General features: G+C 35.2%; 1 protein-coding gene across 2 annotated transcripts in view; it reads left to right on the top strand.

The window, feature by feature from the left end:
- nup58 (nucleoporin 58) overlaps positions 1-13457 on the top strand; it is a 58742-nt gene extending 45285 nt beyond the window's left edge. The window contains exons 14-16 of one of the 2 annotated variants that reach the window (XM_060826739.1): positions 3055-3153; positions 8696-8791; positions 12406-13457. In XM_060826739.1, coding sequence (XP_060682722.1) covers positions 3055-3153; positions 8696-8791; positions 12406-12581 — 371 coding nt within the window. In that variant the 3' untranslated portion in view covers positions 12582-13457. The remainder of the gene's footprint in view (positions 1-3054; positions 3154-8695; positions 8792-12405) is intronic. The other variant, XM_060826740.1, reaches the window with a different exon arrangement.
- The last annotated feature ends 2592 nt before the right edge of the window (positions 13458-16049 follow it).

Consider the following 16049-nt stretch of genomic DNA (forward strand, 5'->3'; position numbering starts at 1 on the left):
CTGTATTAGAAAGCAACTAAGACTTTGTACTTTTTTTTGTATTTAAATAAAATGATCAAGATTAATTATTGATACCTGCATATATAACTACTAGATCATTATTATGCAGGGTATGCAAAGCAATAATCCTAAACTGCAAAGTACTTAATCTCTTAAATTGATGTTTCAAAGATCATTACTGCTACAGTAATTTAGAAAATGTGAAGTGACTTTTTATACTGTAACCATGACTAAGAATTTAGTTTGATGTGACCAGTGAGGTTTTTTTCAGTGTTGAATTGTTGAGTCACCAACTTCTGATGATAAATTTCAGCAAATATGAAATATTTATTAGAATTAATGTTTTTGTTCAAAAAAACTTGGTTAATATTTAAACTCCAGAGATGGCTAATGGGTGAATTTCAGCCATATATAGCCCTGAGTGTGTTTGATTGGATTTTGCTTTGATTAACCTATAGGCTTGATACTACTGAAGGATGACATTTCATACCATATCCACTATATTTATACAATGACATATGTTTTCACTACGTTAATTCATGAGAAAGTGTTGTATAATATATTGGTATACCAATGTACTCTCCAAAATGTAATTTATGCTTGGGTTCCCCAAGTGGTGCATTCCTAATCTGAGGTAAAATGTGCCGAGCAGAAGTTAGACACTTTTCCACAAGGATTTCGTTGGGAATGTGACTCATTCTAAATTGATTGATCCTGCATCACTCCTATCAGCTTGAAAACTTGTCATAGGCCATGACAGATCAGATGCCATTTTTCTTTGGCACACTGGGTTGGTGGGAATTTTAAAATAGCCTTGATTATTTTTGAATGAAATGTTCCTTAGTAAAAATTGCAGATTCCCATTGCAGGTGCTATATCCAAGTAGAAACAGGTGTCAGAAATACAAAATTAAACTGGCTTTTATTTTAGAATCGAAATGTCAGGGATATAATTTTGAGAAAATAGTGAAAAAAGATACATTGAGTATAACTTTTGGGAAGGTGTAACAAAAAAAAGTTCTACAATAGTATTAATACATGTTGGTCTTTTTTAATAAGTAATGAGGCTCAACAAAAAGTAAATTATGTTTACAGAAGAAATGAAGGAGTACTTAACCAGTATTAATGTGCTGCATTTTCTTATACTTGCACCATAATTAATACGGTTCTGCCTTGTTTAGCATATTCCAGAGCAGCATTTAAAATGCAAATAACTGAATTTGCCAATCTCAGCTAAGTAATGTTTGTTTTGTACAGTTTTTAAATATTTATTAACTTGATAACTCTCCCTTTTTGCCCCCACCAGTAAAACTGGCTGGTTAGTATGTGATATAAATGAAAATGAAGGATCTTTTAAATAAATGTAAAAGAATACAAATATTTGTTATTAACCAGTGTTAACAACAATATAAACATTTAAATTAATTTAAGATGGTAAAGTATTTAGAAAATGAGGCTGCTAGAATAATATGCAGGTAAGTTGGTGCACTTATCATGTGCTATATTTTGATCAGAAAATACAATTTTATATAACTTTTGCTTTCTGATGAAGCAGTAATAAAATTGTCGTTCTAATGAAAACTGAAATGTCTTAAACGCCAAAAAAAACACTTCTGCCCAGTATTGTAATGTTGCATTGTGTTTGCAACACCATTTCTTTTTATATACCAACACAGTGCCACAGTTGCCTTCCAAATAACACTAGATTATGACACTGGTTTGATTATGAAATCAGTCTTTGTAAACTATATATTATATAATACTACCATATCTGTAAACTTGTGTTAAAAATCATTTGTGCGTTTGACTCTTATCGTTGTTCTTCGAAATCTATATGATGCAAAGAGACAGTGTCCGTTTACTATGACTTAAAGATGGCTGAATTTTTGAATACTAGGAAAGATCAAATTTGCCTAAAATTCTACTTGAATCATCTTTTAATTTTCCAACAAATGTTTTAAAAAGATAGATACTAGGATTCTGTATAAAAATTGCAGTTGTGTAAGAATTATTGAAAGTTTTAAAATGAAGCCCAAGTCGGTGCACATGATACTGTCTCTTTACTTAAGAATTTGACCCATAATTTGCTTATATGTTTTCTGGCTTAATTTACATTTTTCTATTTCTCTACACTAAATTCTCTCTCTGAAACTTGAAGGTCTTCTAGAATATCAGAATACAAAAGCAATATTATGTTCTACCTTTTTAAGAAGAGAAAAATAAATAGTGTATTTGAACTGTGAAAAGTATGGATGTGTTAAATCTACATTTGGAGTGTAAATTCAGTGGTGCCTTTTCAAATTGCGCACGCAAAGAAATTCACTTCTCATTTGTAACTGCCTTGAACTTGAATGATTTATTCCCTTGGTTTATAAAAGGTTGCCTAATTTCAATCTGTAGTGCACTAAAATGAAGATAATAGCAGTAATGGTTTTAAAAAATGAAATTGCATTGTTATGTTGCCATGTAATTGAGATGTTTCAAAACTAAACAATAAATTGAGCCATGAAAGATTTTATTGTCTTGCTTCTTTATGTATTTTGTTCATTTTAAAAAGTACTACTAAATTGATTTACAATTAAGTGTAATGCATGTGTCAAATCTGCCAATTGGGGTTTGTCACTGGATATGAGTTGTTGATTTAAAAAGTAACACTTGGAACATCATTAACTTGGGCTGATCATGCATACAATGCTACCACTACATTTTATAAAAATATACAGAGAAATTGGTAGACAGAAAGCTTTATTAGGTTTTTATAAAATTCAGCTTACACATTACTAAAGTGGGTAAATTTGCTCAAATACAGTTGGACTTAAAATTTGAAATAAATTGAATGTGTCTATATTTTAACATTTGATTGCTTAATAGTTTTCAATCTAGTTCTAAACCAATTATTTATAACTTTAAGTCTGGTTATTTCCAGTTGATGCTCTTGTCCATTATCTCAACATTAGCAAATATAAAAAATGTTCACATTGGTGAATTTTATATATACTTATTCAATAAAACTACGTCGAAGAGTAAGGCAAATTTTCTGGTTTTTCTGTACTAGGACCGCAACAACCTCTGGGAGTTAATTTTGGAACACCATTCGCCACATGTATTGGTGCAGGCTTGCAGTCAAGTGGCTTAGGTTCTACAAATCTTGGAGGTACAATTTTAAAATCTTCCTAATATACGTTTCCATTTTAATACTTAAAAATGTTGGTTTTCAGATGCACTGAATCAATTACTGATGAGAAAATAAACCTGAAATGCAAAGTTTCCTTCCAAGAGACACTATAGTTTTTTTTGAGGAAGTAAATTATAATTATTTAAAGGAGATGTTTGTTACATTTGACCTGAGTCATGCATGAAGTTGTTTGATATGTCATGCATCTAGAATTTAGGTGAGGAGCTGCCCTATTTCAGTATTGATTTTCAAAATAATAGACCTTATGTTAATTGTTCTACTATCTTTCCTCACCCCTCTCATTTTCTGCAGCCCCCAACCCCCCCCCACTCCAAATTAAATCTATGTGAGTTAAAATTTATCACTTGAACTTATTATTAGGCTAAAACCTCAATTAGGACTGGTTTTAAATATTTCATAGGAACATAGTTACATTATCAGTTACAGATTGATCTCAAGTAAATGTCCTCCCCTGCCACCAGGAATTTGCAGAATCTCAAATTTACTTTAGTATAAAATATATCTGCAAAGGTGTATTCTAGAGAATTCAGTTAATGTTTTGGGTTTAGTGACCCTTTGTCAGGACTGATTTCTCTCTACAAATGCTGCCAGACCTGCTGAGCTTTTCCAGCAATTTCTGTTTTTGTTTCTGACTTCCATCATTCTTTCATCTTTTTTTTAAACCATCTGTAGGATTCTGACATAAAGAAGTCCAGAATATTCGCATCAATATGTTTTGTTGGTCAGATCTTTGAGATATTAAATTGGAGTCTACAATTTTTTAAAAATGGTTTCTTAATCTATTATAAGAATCAATCCTCCTCTACATCGTAGGTATGGTTACAGTATTACATATTATAGGATAGTTAACATAAGTCAAGCCATCTCAACATAACTGCTATACTTAATCCAGTTAGAGATGATGTTGGTTGTTTTTATTTAATTGGAAAGAAATGTAATGGAACAATTTGATTGGATATAAGACCCAGCTTTCAAATTCACCTAGGAGTAAATGTTCGGTATATTCAAATCTACCTGGAAATAAATTTAAGAAATGAAAATATTTTATGAAAATTTATGCATACAATCCCAGTATACTGTTGCAGGTTTTTTTATTGTCTCTGCTTTTGAGAAGAAACCTTGTTGAGACTTTAACTCTCTTTATACCAGAGATGGATACTGGGCTGTAACTCAGCCATGGAGGCTAATTTTTTAAGGAATTTCTTTTGTTACGGTTGTCTGAGTCAAAAGATAGCTCTTTTTTGTTAATTATCTTATGACATGCAGAAATCTTGATGGCTCAATGTTTTTATTCTAAGTATACTTGTAGTGCAAGGGTGTTATGAGGTTTTTCTATTTTTTTTCCTGTGCTTGCTTGTTTCAGTCTTGGTCTTTGCAAAGATTCAGATTCTATTTAGGCATTTGATAATTTGTACTCCCTATACTAATTTTCTTTTAAAACTATTGCAATATTCATCTGATGATTTTTTTTTTGAATACTTTGTAGCTTTGTTGAAAATCTGTCCTCACTATTTTGAAATACTATTTCTTTTATTGCAGTTTCATATTCCTATATAACTATTTGTGCTGATAGCTTACCAACCTAACATATGTTCTCTCATGTACATTGCAAATCTGTTTTTGTGTTTCTTGTAGTCCTCCTTAGTCTGCTTCTATCGGAATGGACAAGCTTCCTCTTCTAGTATTACCAAATGCATGTTCTCCTTCATGCACCTTTTATTGCTTTGCTTGCTTATGTATACCATTGCCAATGTATTTTGAAACCCTCCCCAACCAAAGTTAAAAATCACACAACACCAGGTTATAGTCCAACAGGTTTTAATTGGAAGCACACTAGCTTTCGGAGCGGCGCTCCTTCATCAGTTGATCACCTGATGAAGGAGCGGCGCTCCGAAAGGTAGTGTGCTTCCAATTAAACCTGTTGGACTATAAACTGGTGTTGTGATTTTTGTTTTAACTTTGCACACTCCAGTCCAACATCGGCATCTCCAAATCACTCCCCAACCACAATACTGAAACTTCCTGCAATGACTTTGGTCCCTATCCTGTTGAGGTGCATACTCATCCCTTATTGAATAAGAGCCTCCTGCCACAGAACTAGTCCCAATGCCTGAAGAATCTGAAGCTTTTCCTCCCGCACCATGCCTCAAACCAGATTTATTCTCCTAATTTTCCTCTTGCTACTCCGGTGAGGCACGGCATGACCCCAGCTGACTGTCGAGTTCAAAAGTAACGACTTTGACTTTGAGCAGCTGGAGCCATAGTTCAGTCCATATTTGGGAAGATGGGTTGAGATGGATGTGGGCCAGCCGCATCCAGAGGCAGCCATGGAAGCAGGCATGTTCTTTGCTCAAGTGGTCAATCTGTTGTAATAAATTATTCATTTAATAACAGTACTCAGGAACTTTTAATGATGAAGCAAATTAAAACTGCTGGTAGAGCTAGCTAATGGCTTTTGCTCGTGTACATCAGATGGTCTGTGGTTCAGTGCACTCCAGAAGTGGGTATCTGCTTTGTTTCCAATGGTAATGTAGAGTTGAGGCCACAGTCAGATCAGCCATGATCGTAATGAATGGCAAAGCAGGCTAGAGTGGCCAAATTTTCAGTCATCCTATTTTGCATGTTTGTTTTATTCAAATGAAAGATGAAGTGACTGAAGCTTTCATTCAAAAGCTGGGAATTCAAATTACTTAAAGGTTTATTTTAAGTGTTGTGATCTTGAGTCTTCCTTTTGGCATTTCCAACTCCTTGGTAAAATTGCAGTTCCCACACAAGTGGGAACTTTGAAGCAACAAAGTGATCAATTTAAACTCAACATTTGTTTCAAATGGCCTGGCCAAATTTAGAACTTCTGCCTGTACAATTCATAGACTGTCCCCTTTCCCTCTGTTGGCAAAAATGGTATCTTCCAGAAATGGGAATAGGGCTTTTGCATCTTACTCCTGACATGTACTCATTTTTAAACATTTCTTGAGTTATTCCAACTCAGCAAATGGCCGTCTGCTCTGAGTGACTGACTGGGTAATGAAGAAGTTATACACTACATTTATCAACTTTGATTCCAACACATTTGAAGTATCCTTACATATTTGTGTGCAGCTAGCTGATTTGTTTTAACAGTGAGGGAAAACCATTGATTTTAAATGGATTAATACAAGTTGATGATAAACCTAGGGCACTCCCTGCTTCAGTTCGTGTTCTAACTCTAAGATGTTTGCTTGTTGCTTTTCTCAAAGCATGAGTTTTCTTTCCATGACCAAAATTATTAAATAAACATTTGAATCACCTAAAAGCATTTGTTGATTTATTTATAGAATTCTCTGGAAAATTCTCAGATCATCATCGCTCAGCTTTTGTTTAATGGTGCAGTTTCCTCAACTGTCTCAACATATAAATGATTGTCATTGTAATGATTTGTGTGTTATTTGGAGTACAGATCGATTAGATGATCATTGAAAGTGTCTGGCAAAGAACATGTTTTCCTGATTCTAACTGAAGCAGATGAAAGGTAAAAAAGATGGAAGGGAGAGAAAATCTAAAACTGAAATTCAGAGAAAAGGAAATACGAAAATGTAAATCATTTTGTAGTACATTGAATGTTACACTTTAAAACAACAGCTGTTAGGTGACCCAGTGCTAATTTACATTGAGGATTTAGTGGAAGCACTCAGAATGCCCACCCAAATCGAAAATACAGAAAATAGTTTACGAGGGGAAGCAAACAGGGAAAAAAAATTGATTCCATTCTTTGTTTCATTTCTTCACACTTCTTTCTCTTTTGGAGAGTATTGGTGAGATGCTGAAAGGGTCACCAGGCTGAATGTCCAAAATCTATTTGAACTGCTTATTGAGTGTTCTTTTATGAAATGGAGTGGGGCATGTGCCTATTACTCCTGACATGCAGGTCTCAGAGGCAGGCTTCTTAACTTATTGTGTCTCAAGACGTCATTGCCTCCTGATAAGTGGAAAGTGAAATCCTGAAAGAGGATGGAGCTTTTTTAAGTGTGTTACTTGTATAGGTTTATAAAGTTCTCGTACAATTTTAAACATTTAGGTTTGGATAATAGTAAACTGTGAACGGCACATGAAAGCATTAATTCATCAAGTTTTTAAATGCCATTTAAAATTCTCACACTTTGAAATAATTGTCATGTTTTATGATCTATCAGTTTTCAAATATTTCACTTTTTTTCTACTATCTCCATTTTCAATCAATTCCAAATTGTTAACAGAGCATTAAAATCAATATGATCTGTGAATGATTGATTGTAAAACAGAAAAAAAATACTGCAAATGGCAATAGTCGAAGGAAGGTGGACTATTGGAAAATCAAACTCCCTGAGGAATCACCAAAAATTGTTATGTTGAAGCCTAAAACATTAAACTTGGTTGTCTTAAAATTTTAAGTTTACAAAATAGCAACAGTTATACAAAGATTATAAACAACTTGTGACTATAATGTTGGGGTCTTAGCTCAGTTGGACAGATAGCTAGTTTGCATTGCAGAGTGACATCAACAGGATTCAGTTTCATACCAACCGAAGTTTCCATGAAAGACCGTCCTTCTTGACCTCTTCCCCTTGTCGGTGGCATTGTTAAACCACCACCAGTCATCACTCTGTCTCAGAGAGCAGTTCTATGGCCCTATGGGACTAAGATGGTTTTATTTTGGCCCAAAAATGCACTTAGTGTTTTTTTCTTTTAAAAAAAAAGAAAAAAACACTATCACTGTATTCTAACAGATGAAAGGCTTAACAGACAATCAGTTTTTCAATGTATAATTTCAGTTACATCACACTGCAAATTTTTGCTATAAATTCTGTGTTACGATCGAGCCCTCCACTATCACCTGATGAAGGAGCGTCGCTCTGAAAGCTAGTGTGCTTCCAATTAAACCTGTTGGACTATAACCTGGTGTGTGATTTTTAACTTTGTACACCCCAGTCCAATACCAGCATCTCCAAATCATGAAAAAAACATCAGTTGTGATCGACATGCAAATTCACCCAGTCTAGAATCATTGCTTTGTAAAATTATAATCATTTAAGGCATGCATTTTCTATAAAAAAACACATGACAGAAAGTCAATATTCTCGTTATCTCCACTTTTCTTTCACTTCCTTGCTTTTTTTCCCTTGGTAATTTTTTCCTTGTTTTACACAAACATGTTCCCCAATGTCATCATGGTACTTTGGTACAAATGCTTTAAAGACTATTTGTTTTCACTTATGTTTTTGTCTACTTTTCAGTGTATGTTATGTAGCATATTTTCTATTTAGTTTATCAACCTAGGAAAGCATTTTTAACCCTGTTCTCAGAATTTTGATTTTTGCTGAGAAATACTCCACATGAAATACTGGGTTGTTTATTTCAGCTGCCATTTTAATGGAGTTTTGTAAACATAATCTTGGTCCATTCCCATTTGGTTACATGTTGGGTTTGCTGTATAACTTCTTCAACAGCATAAATTATATTAAGTGTACAGTACTTATTCTTGTAGGATTTGGAGGTACTTCTGGCTTTGGAAGTAATACTTCAGGCACCACCTCATTTGGATTTGGATCAACCAATAAGCCCTCAGGAAGCCTCAGTGCAGGTTTGTTTGTAATTTTGTATCTGTCAATGTTCATCCGTGGGTATGATGGTCAGGAATTCTAGTAACTCATTTCTGCGTGATATAGCAGAAAGCATTTGAATTTTCAAATGTTTTGATGAAAGAATTGAACATTCAAATCCTAATCCAATGTGGATCTGTTGCACTTGTACTGGATAATTTTTATGATGCCAAAATTGTATTGCAGTGACACTAAATGTCTAGATTTTATCACCTTTATGAACAATGCCATCAAAATACTTTGACAGTACCTTTTTTTTTCTTAAACGGCTTGCCATTTGAGATAAGTTGTCTCAAAGAAGATATTTCAATATCTCCGAATCTGTCAATTGAGGAAAATGCTATTTCATGGACAGACTATTAGACTAGAATTCATCTCCCTTGCTTTCAAGTGGCCCTACAAGTCTCTGCTCTAATTTACATGGTGATCATGCTTGGATAAGCAATGATAATTTAGCCGATGCTTTTCTGGTAAGATATTACGTTGAATTCCTCCACCATCCAATTGCACTTTTGAAGGTCTCTAATTTTACAGTACAGAAAGAAGCTATTCAACCCATTATGTCTGCACCAGGGCCCAGAAAGAGCTCTGCAGCTAATCCCATTCCCAAGCTCTACCTCTGAATTCATTCCTTTCAAATATATATCCAGCTCTCTTTTGAAACCTCCTACGAAATCTGCCTCCACCACTCTCCCAGATGGTGCATTTCAAAACCTAAAAACTCAAAGTAAAGAAGTTTCTCCTTTATCTCTATCCTAGCCCTCTTCCTAACAGTCTTGAAATTGTAGCCCCTTGTTACTGACATATCAACTAGTGATTCTGTTAATATGCATCTAAATTTGGGTTTAAGTAATATAATTCTGGGATGGGAGCTTATACGTTTTGGAAAAGCAAAGCCTTGTGTGGATATTTTGGTTCAATTTGGAGATTCTTGAAGAAAAATAATGAAACATGGTTTGCAAATGGGATTAAGACACACACTGATGTGACAGAGAAATACCAACAATGACTGTATGTACCAAAGAACATGTATGTGCTGTAATTGCCATTTAATTTCACAAAAATAAGCATGAAGATGTGTTTACATGGGTCCCAGACCACAAAATTCCTAAATAGTAAAGAATATATTTTCCTCTGCTCATTGTTATTGAAATGTTGGTATTTTAGTTGGAGTAACGAAGTTTCAAAAATAATCTACTATCTATCCAGCATTGTACACTTGTCTGTTGTGGTTTGTAATATTTTTAGTGCTGGGTCATGGATTCTTGGGTGAGTTTGGATGCTACTATTCATTGCATTTAATGGAGTTTGTGGAAAATACTTTGAGAATATCAATCTAACTGCTTCTAAGCAGCACTGTGGCTTGGTCATCTTTCATTGAGGATTTGAAGTCCTTGATTTTCTTCTTTATGCTCATTTTGCACCTAATTAGGATTCAATGCATATTGACCCTCCTGGTCAGGGATGTTATTTTGTTGTTTTCAAAATAATTACAGCACGGTAGACCATTTGGTCCATCATGTCTGCCTAAATGAGCAGTGTTTTTGCCATTTACCTCGCCTTCTCCATGTAAACGTGCATATTCATCCTTTTCGGATAATCTAATTCCTTTAATGCCTTGAGCGCACATTCCAAACCTTAACCACTTCATCTGTGAAAGCATTTCTCTTTGTCTCCATTGCTTCTGCCAATTACCTTTTTTTTTAATCGGTGTCCCTAATGGGAACAGATTTCTTCCCTATCTACTCTGTGCAGACCTCCCATGATCTTGAATACCTTCAGCAAATCGTCTCTCAACCTTTTTCTTCTTCTTCAAGAAAGTCCCAACTTCAAAATCCGTCCACATAACTGAAGTTTTTCATCCATGGAACTATTCTTCTGATTTTGTTTTCTGCATTCTATCAGTTGTCTTCACATTTGAAGTAAATATGTGTAACATAACCTCCTTTTACAAATGTATGATGATATTTGGTTTCCCAGCATTTGCTGTTTCGTGCTTACAGTGGAGAATTTGAGAGCCTTCTTGCTGAAACAAAGAACAAACAGTGCACAAGTTTTTGTGACTTTTTAAAGCACATTCCCCTGAATGTTGGGAGAGGGGATGCAGTTTTAAGGCCTGTCTTTTGTGTAGTTTACACACAAACACGTTCTAAGTCACATGCTGCTGTTCTCTAAAAATTCAAAACTTTGGGAAGTCACAGGGTGGATAATCTGTGGAACTTGTTGCCTTAAGGTTGTGAAAGCCAAGTCATTGTATTTAAGACAAAAATAGATTCTCGATTGGTATGGGGGATCAAGAGTTACAGGGCAAAGACAGGAGAATGGAGTTGAGAAACATATCAATCATGATCAAATGGAGGAGCAGACTTGATGGGCCAAATGGCCTAATTTTGCTCCTATGACTGAGGAAAGGCAGTGATTTAGTGGTAATATTATGCAACTAAGACTTCAGAATCCCAAGGTAATTTGAGGACACTGGTATGAATTCCACATGGTAGTAATGATGAAATTTTAATTCTATCAAAGTCTGAATTAAATATGATTGTCATTCAAAACACCTGGATCATTGGCTTTCTTTTAAGAAGGAAAGTCTGCCATTCTTATCTGGTCTGTCCTGCATGCGACTCCAAATCTACAGCAATGTGGTTGGCTCTTCATAATGACATCTGGGCCATGGGTTGGACAGTATATGCTGGCCTAGTCAGTGATGTGTTATCCTCCCATTGGTTTGGAGCTTCTAATCAAATACCTTTTCTTGTTGTGCTCCTTTTCTCCTGCAATGGTGTGCTGTCATTTTTTTTTCCCCTTGATGGTTATCTTCTATCATCTTCAACATTATCCTCTATTCAATCTTCATACTATCAATACTAGTAAATATTGTCTTTTATTTGTAGCAGTATTTTCTTAGTTAGGTTTAAACCTATGTTAATGAATTGCACACATTGTCTGAATTTATATGAAACTCTGAATAATGGCCATTGCTGAAGATTGTTTTCTCCAAAAACATTATATTTGTGCCATGCTGTTAAATGTCTCAATTACCATAAATTACTGGATTTTTAAATTCTAAAGATTTTTTCATAATATTTCAGCTCCCGTCTCCAGTGTACGTGTGTTGTAATCTTTATTTTGTTCCATATAAAACTTCTTTTAAAAAATGATTTGGGTTTGGTGCTTTTCACCTCCTGGCTGCATTTGACACTTCATTAATATGATTGGCCTCTTGGATAGTCGGATTACATAACTCAATGTGCCAATCATTTGTGTGGCAAGAGAAGTGAATGAAAAATCAGGGCCATTATCTTGAGTATTCAAAACTTGAAATAAAACCAGATCCATGGAATACTGGCATTAGATCTGTGTGCTTTTTACACTATATTAGCAATGTGTTTCCTTTTTTGAAATCAAAATCACCTTTCTGTATTGCTGAGGCAAATTTATTAAGTGCAATGATTGCATTTGTAGTTATTTAACACTTGCAGTTTAGCAAAAGCCAGGATGGAGACAAGGAACCTACTTTTAAACCTGTTAATATTTGCATGCATGTTGTCAATTACTTCATGAGTAGTTTTTGTTTTTGTTTTCCTTGTGCAAGGCTTTGGCAGCTCAACCACATCTGGATTTAACTTCAATAATCCTGGGATCACAGCATCTGCTGGCCTGACTTTTGGCGTGTCCAATCCTTCCACATCAGCCTTCCCCAATAATCTAGGGACACAGCTTCTGCAACTGAAGAAACCTCCAGCTGGAAACAAACGAGGCAAAAGATAGGGAATTGTCAGTGTCGGAAAGGGAATATATTTTCTTAAATTAGGCATGATTCATGTGGTTCTGTGTCCTAAAAATGTTTTTTTAATAGTTGTAGATATAAAAATACCAACAAATAGAACGTTTATATTTCAGCTGGGGAGCTTTAACCAGAAATTCCTTTGTTTCTAAAAGGATTCTGATAATGATCAGTTTTAACAATTGAAGATTATATTTTTGAAAGTAAAGCAAGATGGATTGTGTACCTGGATAATTTCATATGCATAGTTGTATCTGTTTTCTACTTCAGGAATTATCACAAATGTAACTAAGAACAGCTGCTATGTAAGTGAATTTGAACCATGGGTGCTGCAGATGTCTGCATAACTGCAAAATTCATTTGTGTAAAGTCAGCAATGTATATGTTTTAATATGGAAATTTACAGCTATTATTTCCTTTAATCATTGCACTTTTTTTATACAGTAGGTACTGCCCAATATTTGTCTTTGCAGTAAAAAGAATTGAATGTCTTACTTTTGATGATGAGTTGTTAAGGTACTTTGAAGAAAGCTTTAGTAGTGGTGACTTTCCTTTAACATAGTCAATGTCTATTTTTGTAAGATAAGGGATACTGCTATTGAATGCCTTTTGTTAGAGAGAAGGGAAATTGAGATTTGCTGATTTGGATGAGATGGTTGAGGAATGCCACGGGATGTCCTGAATTTTGTTATGTGTGTATGTATTTGCATGAGGTCCTGCATTCATTTTTCAGTGACTTTTGAAGGCCAGATCTAATGAAAATTGTTTTCATTGTGACTACATGTTTATTTATAACATTTGTTTCAAAACTGCAGTGAAATAGTCACTAAAATTCCAATGTATTTGAAGATTAAGTTTTGGATCGGAAGAAAATTGAATTGTATTTCAAGAAATATGATAATTTGGATTAAAATAAAACAACTTTCACATGGTTTGTCTTGCTGTATTTTAATGAGTTCTACCCCAAAAGTTGAGAATAATTACTTTACTGACCAGACACTCATTATGCAAATTTATCTGCACTTTATTCATTCATTGAGGGAAAAGAAAATTGCCACTTGGGTTGTGTATTGTGCTTTTATGGTGTGGACAGTCATAAGAGAAGCAGCTATAATCCAATCAGCATCAAATGATGGAGCAGGTAACAAGCAGCTTACTGCTGCTCATAATTTCCACATGCACGTAAATTAATTTGCATGTCAAAATTGCAGTTTTACAAGTTTTTTTACTTCAAAAGGCTTTTGGCACATCTTTCTTCACTTGACCAGTCTGAAATGTCTTTCCAAGGAAACCTCTTACTTCAATTCTGCAGCATCACTCTCTGAACTCATTTAAATCAATTAATTAATCTTCACTGGATTCCCATAAAGGAATAACTTGATGCAGGTACATAGTGCTAACATTTTTAGCTTGTAGTTAGACTTTATAATTATTTAGAGTGCCTATTGTCAGGTTAGTCTTATCTTTTTACTGCAGCTTGATGGAGGGCAAAAGTGTAAGAGGTTGGACAGGATTGGGAAATAACACCTTTTAAAGTTGAAAATGGTATTTCATTAGGCTTGTACATTGTAGCAATAGTGTCACAACAATTGAAAAATATTCAATATTGTAGTTGTCCAAAAAAAGAGTAGAAGCATTATGCCTTTTATGGACCTAAGAAACCTGACAATGCTGTTGGAGAAGAAACCAATTGGACAGACCACTTAGGACTTTGCGCAGATGGTTGGCTGAAAGCCAAGTTCTAAAATGTCAGTTCCAGCCTATCAAGTAGAACCCCACGATGTTACAGTATATCTTAGATGATTGGATTTGCTATCAATAGAAGGGGTTTGAACTCAGTCCACTGAATTTAAATATTGCTATTGTTTTAAAAATACTGTCACTGCTGCATGTAAGAATTTTCTACAGCCAAAAAATTTTCTTCTGAAATAGTTCTTGATGTGCTAGTTGAGCAACTCCCATTGGAATTGCTACAATTTGCTATAGGACAGTATTATTAAATTGGAGAGGCTTCAGAAATGATTTACAAGCATGTTACTGGAATGGGAGGGTTTGAGTTATAAGGAGAGGCTGCGACTTTATTTTCACGAGCATGGGAGGTTGATGGGTTTAAAAGTTTTTATAAAATCATGAGGGGCATAGATCAGGTGAATAGCAAAGATCTTTTCCTTAGGATAGGAGAGTTCAAAACTAGAGGGCATACATTTAAAGTGAAAGGAGAAAGATTTAAACGGGACTTGAGGGGTGACTTTTTAAACAGAGGGTAGTTCTTGTGTGGAATGAACTGTCTTGAGGAAGTGGTAGATGCAGATACATTTAGAACATTTGAAAGATGTCTGGACAAGTTCATGAACAAGGAGGGTTTGAAAGGGTATGGGCCAGGAGAAAGTGAGGACTGCAGATGCTGGAGATCAGAGCTGAAAATGTGTTGCTGGAAAAGCGCAGCAGGTCAGGCAGCATCCAAAGAGCAGGAGAATTGACGTTTCGGGCATGAGCCCTTCTTCAGGATATGGGCCAGACCTAGTTTAGTTTGGGAAACTTAAGTAGCATGAGCGAGTTGGACTGATGGGACCATTTCTGTGTGGCTATTTATTTACTGTCTCATAAATCAAGCACAATCATGTTTGTTCATTTGGCAAGCTCAGTGTTGAAGTCGAGCACATTGAAGTTTCCAATAGGCTAATGTCTACATCAGGCAGTATACCGGCTCAGTGGTTAGTTTTGCTGCCTCACAGCCCCAGGGACCCGGGTTCGATTCCACTCTCTGTCAACTGTCTATGTGGAGTTTGCACGTTTTCCCTGTGTCTGTGGGTTTCCACCAGTTTCCTCCCCCAGTCCAATGATGTGTAGGTTAGGTGGGTTAGCCATGAGAAATAGGGAGTCTGGGTGGGATGTTTTTTGGAGGGTCGGTATGGACTCGCTGGGCCGAATGGCCTGCTTCCATGCTGTAGGGATTCTGAAAAAACAAAAAAAACGTTATTACTTTCTCTGAGCCAGACTCATGAATCTGCGTAGGGCTGCTACTTCTGCATGTGCAAAATGCCCAAGAGGATAAGGTGTATCTCAGAAATCTGAATAATAAGTGAAGCTATATGTTTTATGTTACTGTTCACTAGCACAAGTAGAATTTTCCATTAACCAGATACTACCATTTCCAAAAAGAGATTCTGCCACCACCCAGTAATGTGATCTATTGAGTGAATTGCAGCACCGCTACAATGACTGGTATGTGAACCATATGTTCCAATGATTTATGGATCCTATTAGACAAGGTATGGCTTCAATCTGTTTAGTATTGGTACAGTACTGACTACACTTGACTAATTCATGCTTACAAACCTGAATGTCAGGTGTAATGTTAAATGTGGTTCTGCAATTGGCATTATTTGTTTATAATACTGTACTTTGTGTGAAGGATTGCACAACATAGCAATTTAAGGTTCTCAGTTGTG

The sequence above is a fragment of the Hemiscyllium ocellatum genome, chromosome 6, assembly GCF_020745735.1.
Source record: "Hemiscyllium ocellatum isolate sHemOce1 chromosome 6, sHemOce1.pat.X.cur, whole genome shotgun sequence".
Lineage (NCBI taxonomy): Eukaryota > Metazoa > Chordata > Chondrichthyes > Orectolobiformes > Hemiscylliidae > Hemiscyllium > Hemiscyllium ocellatum.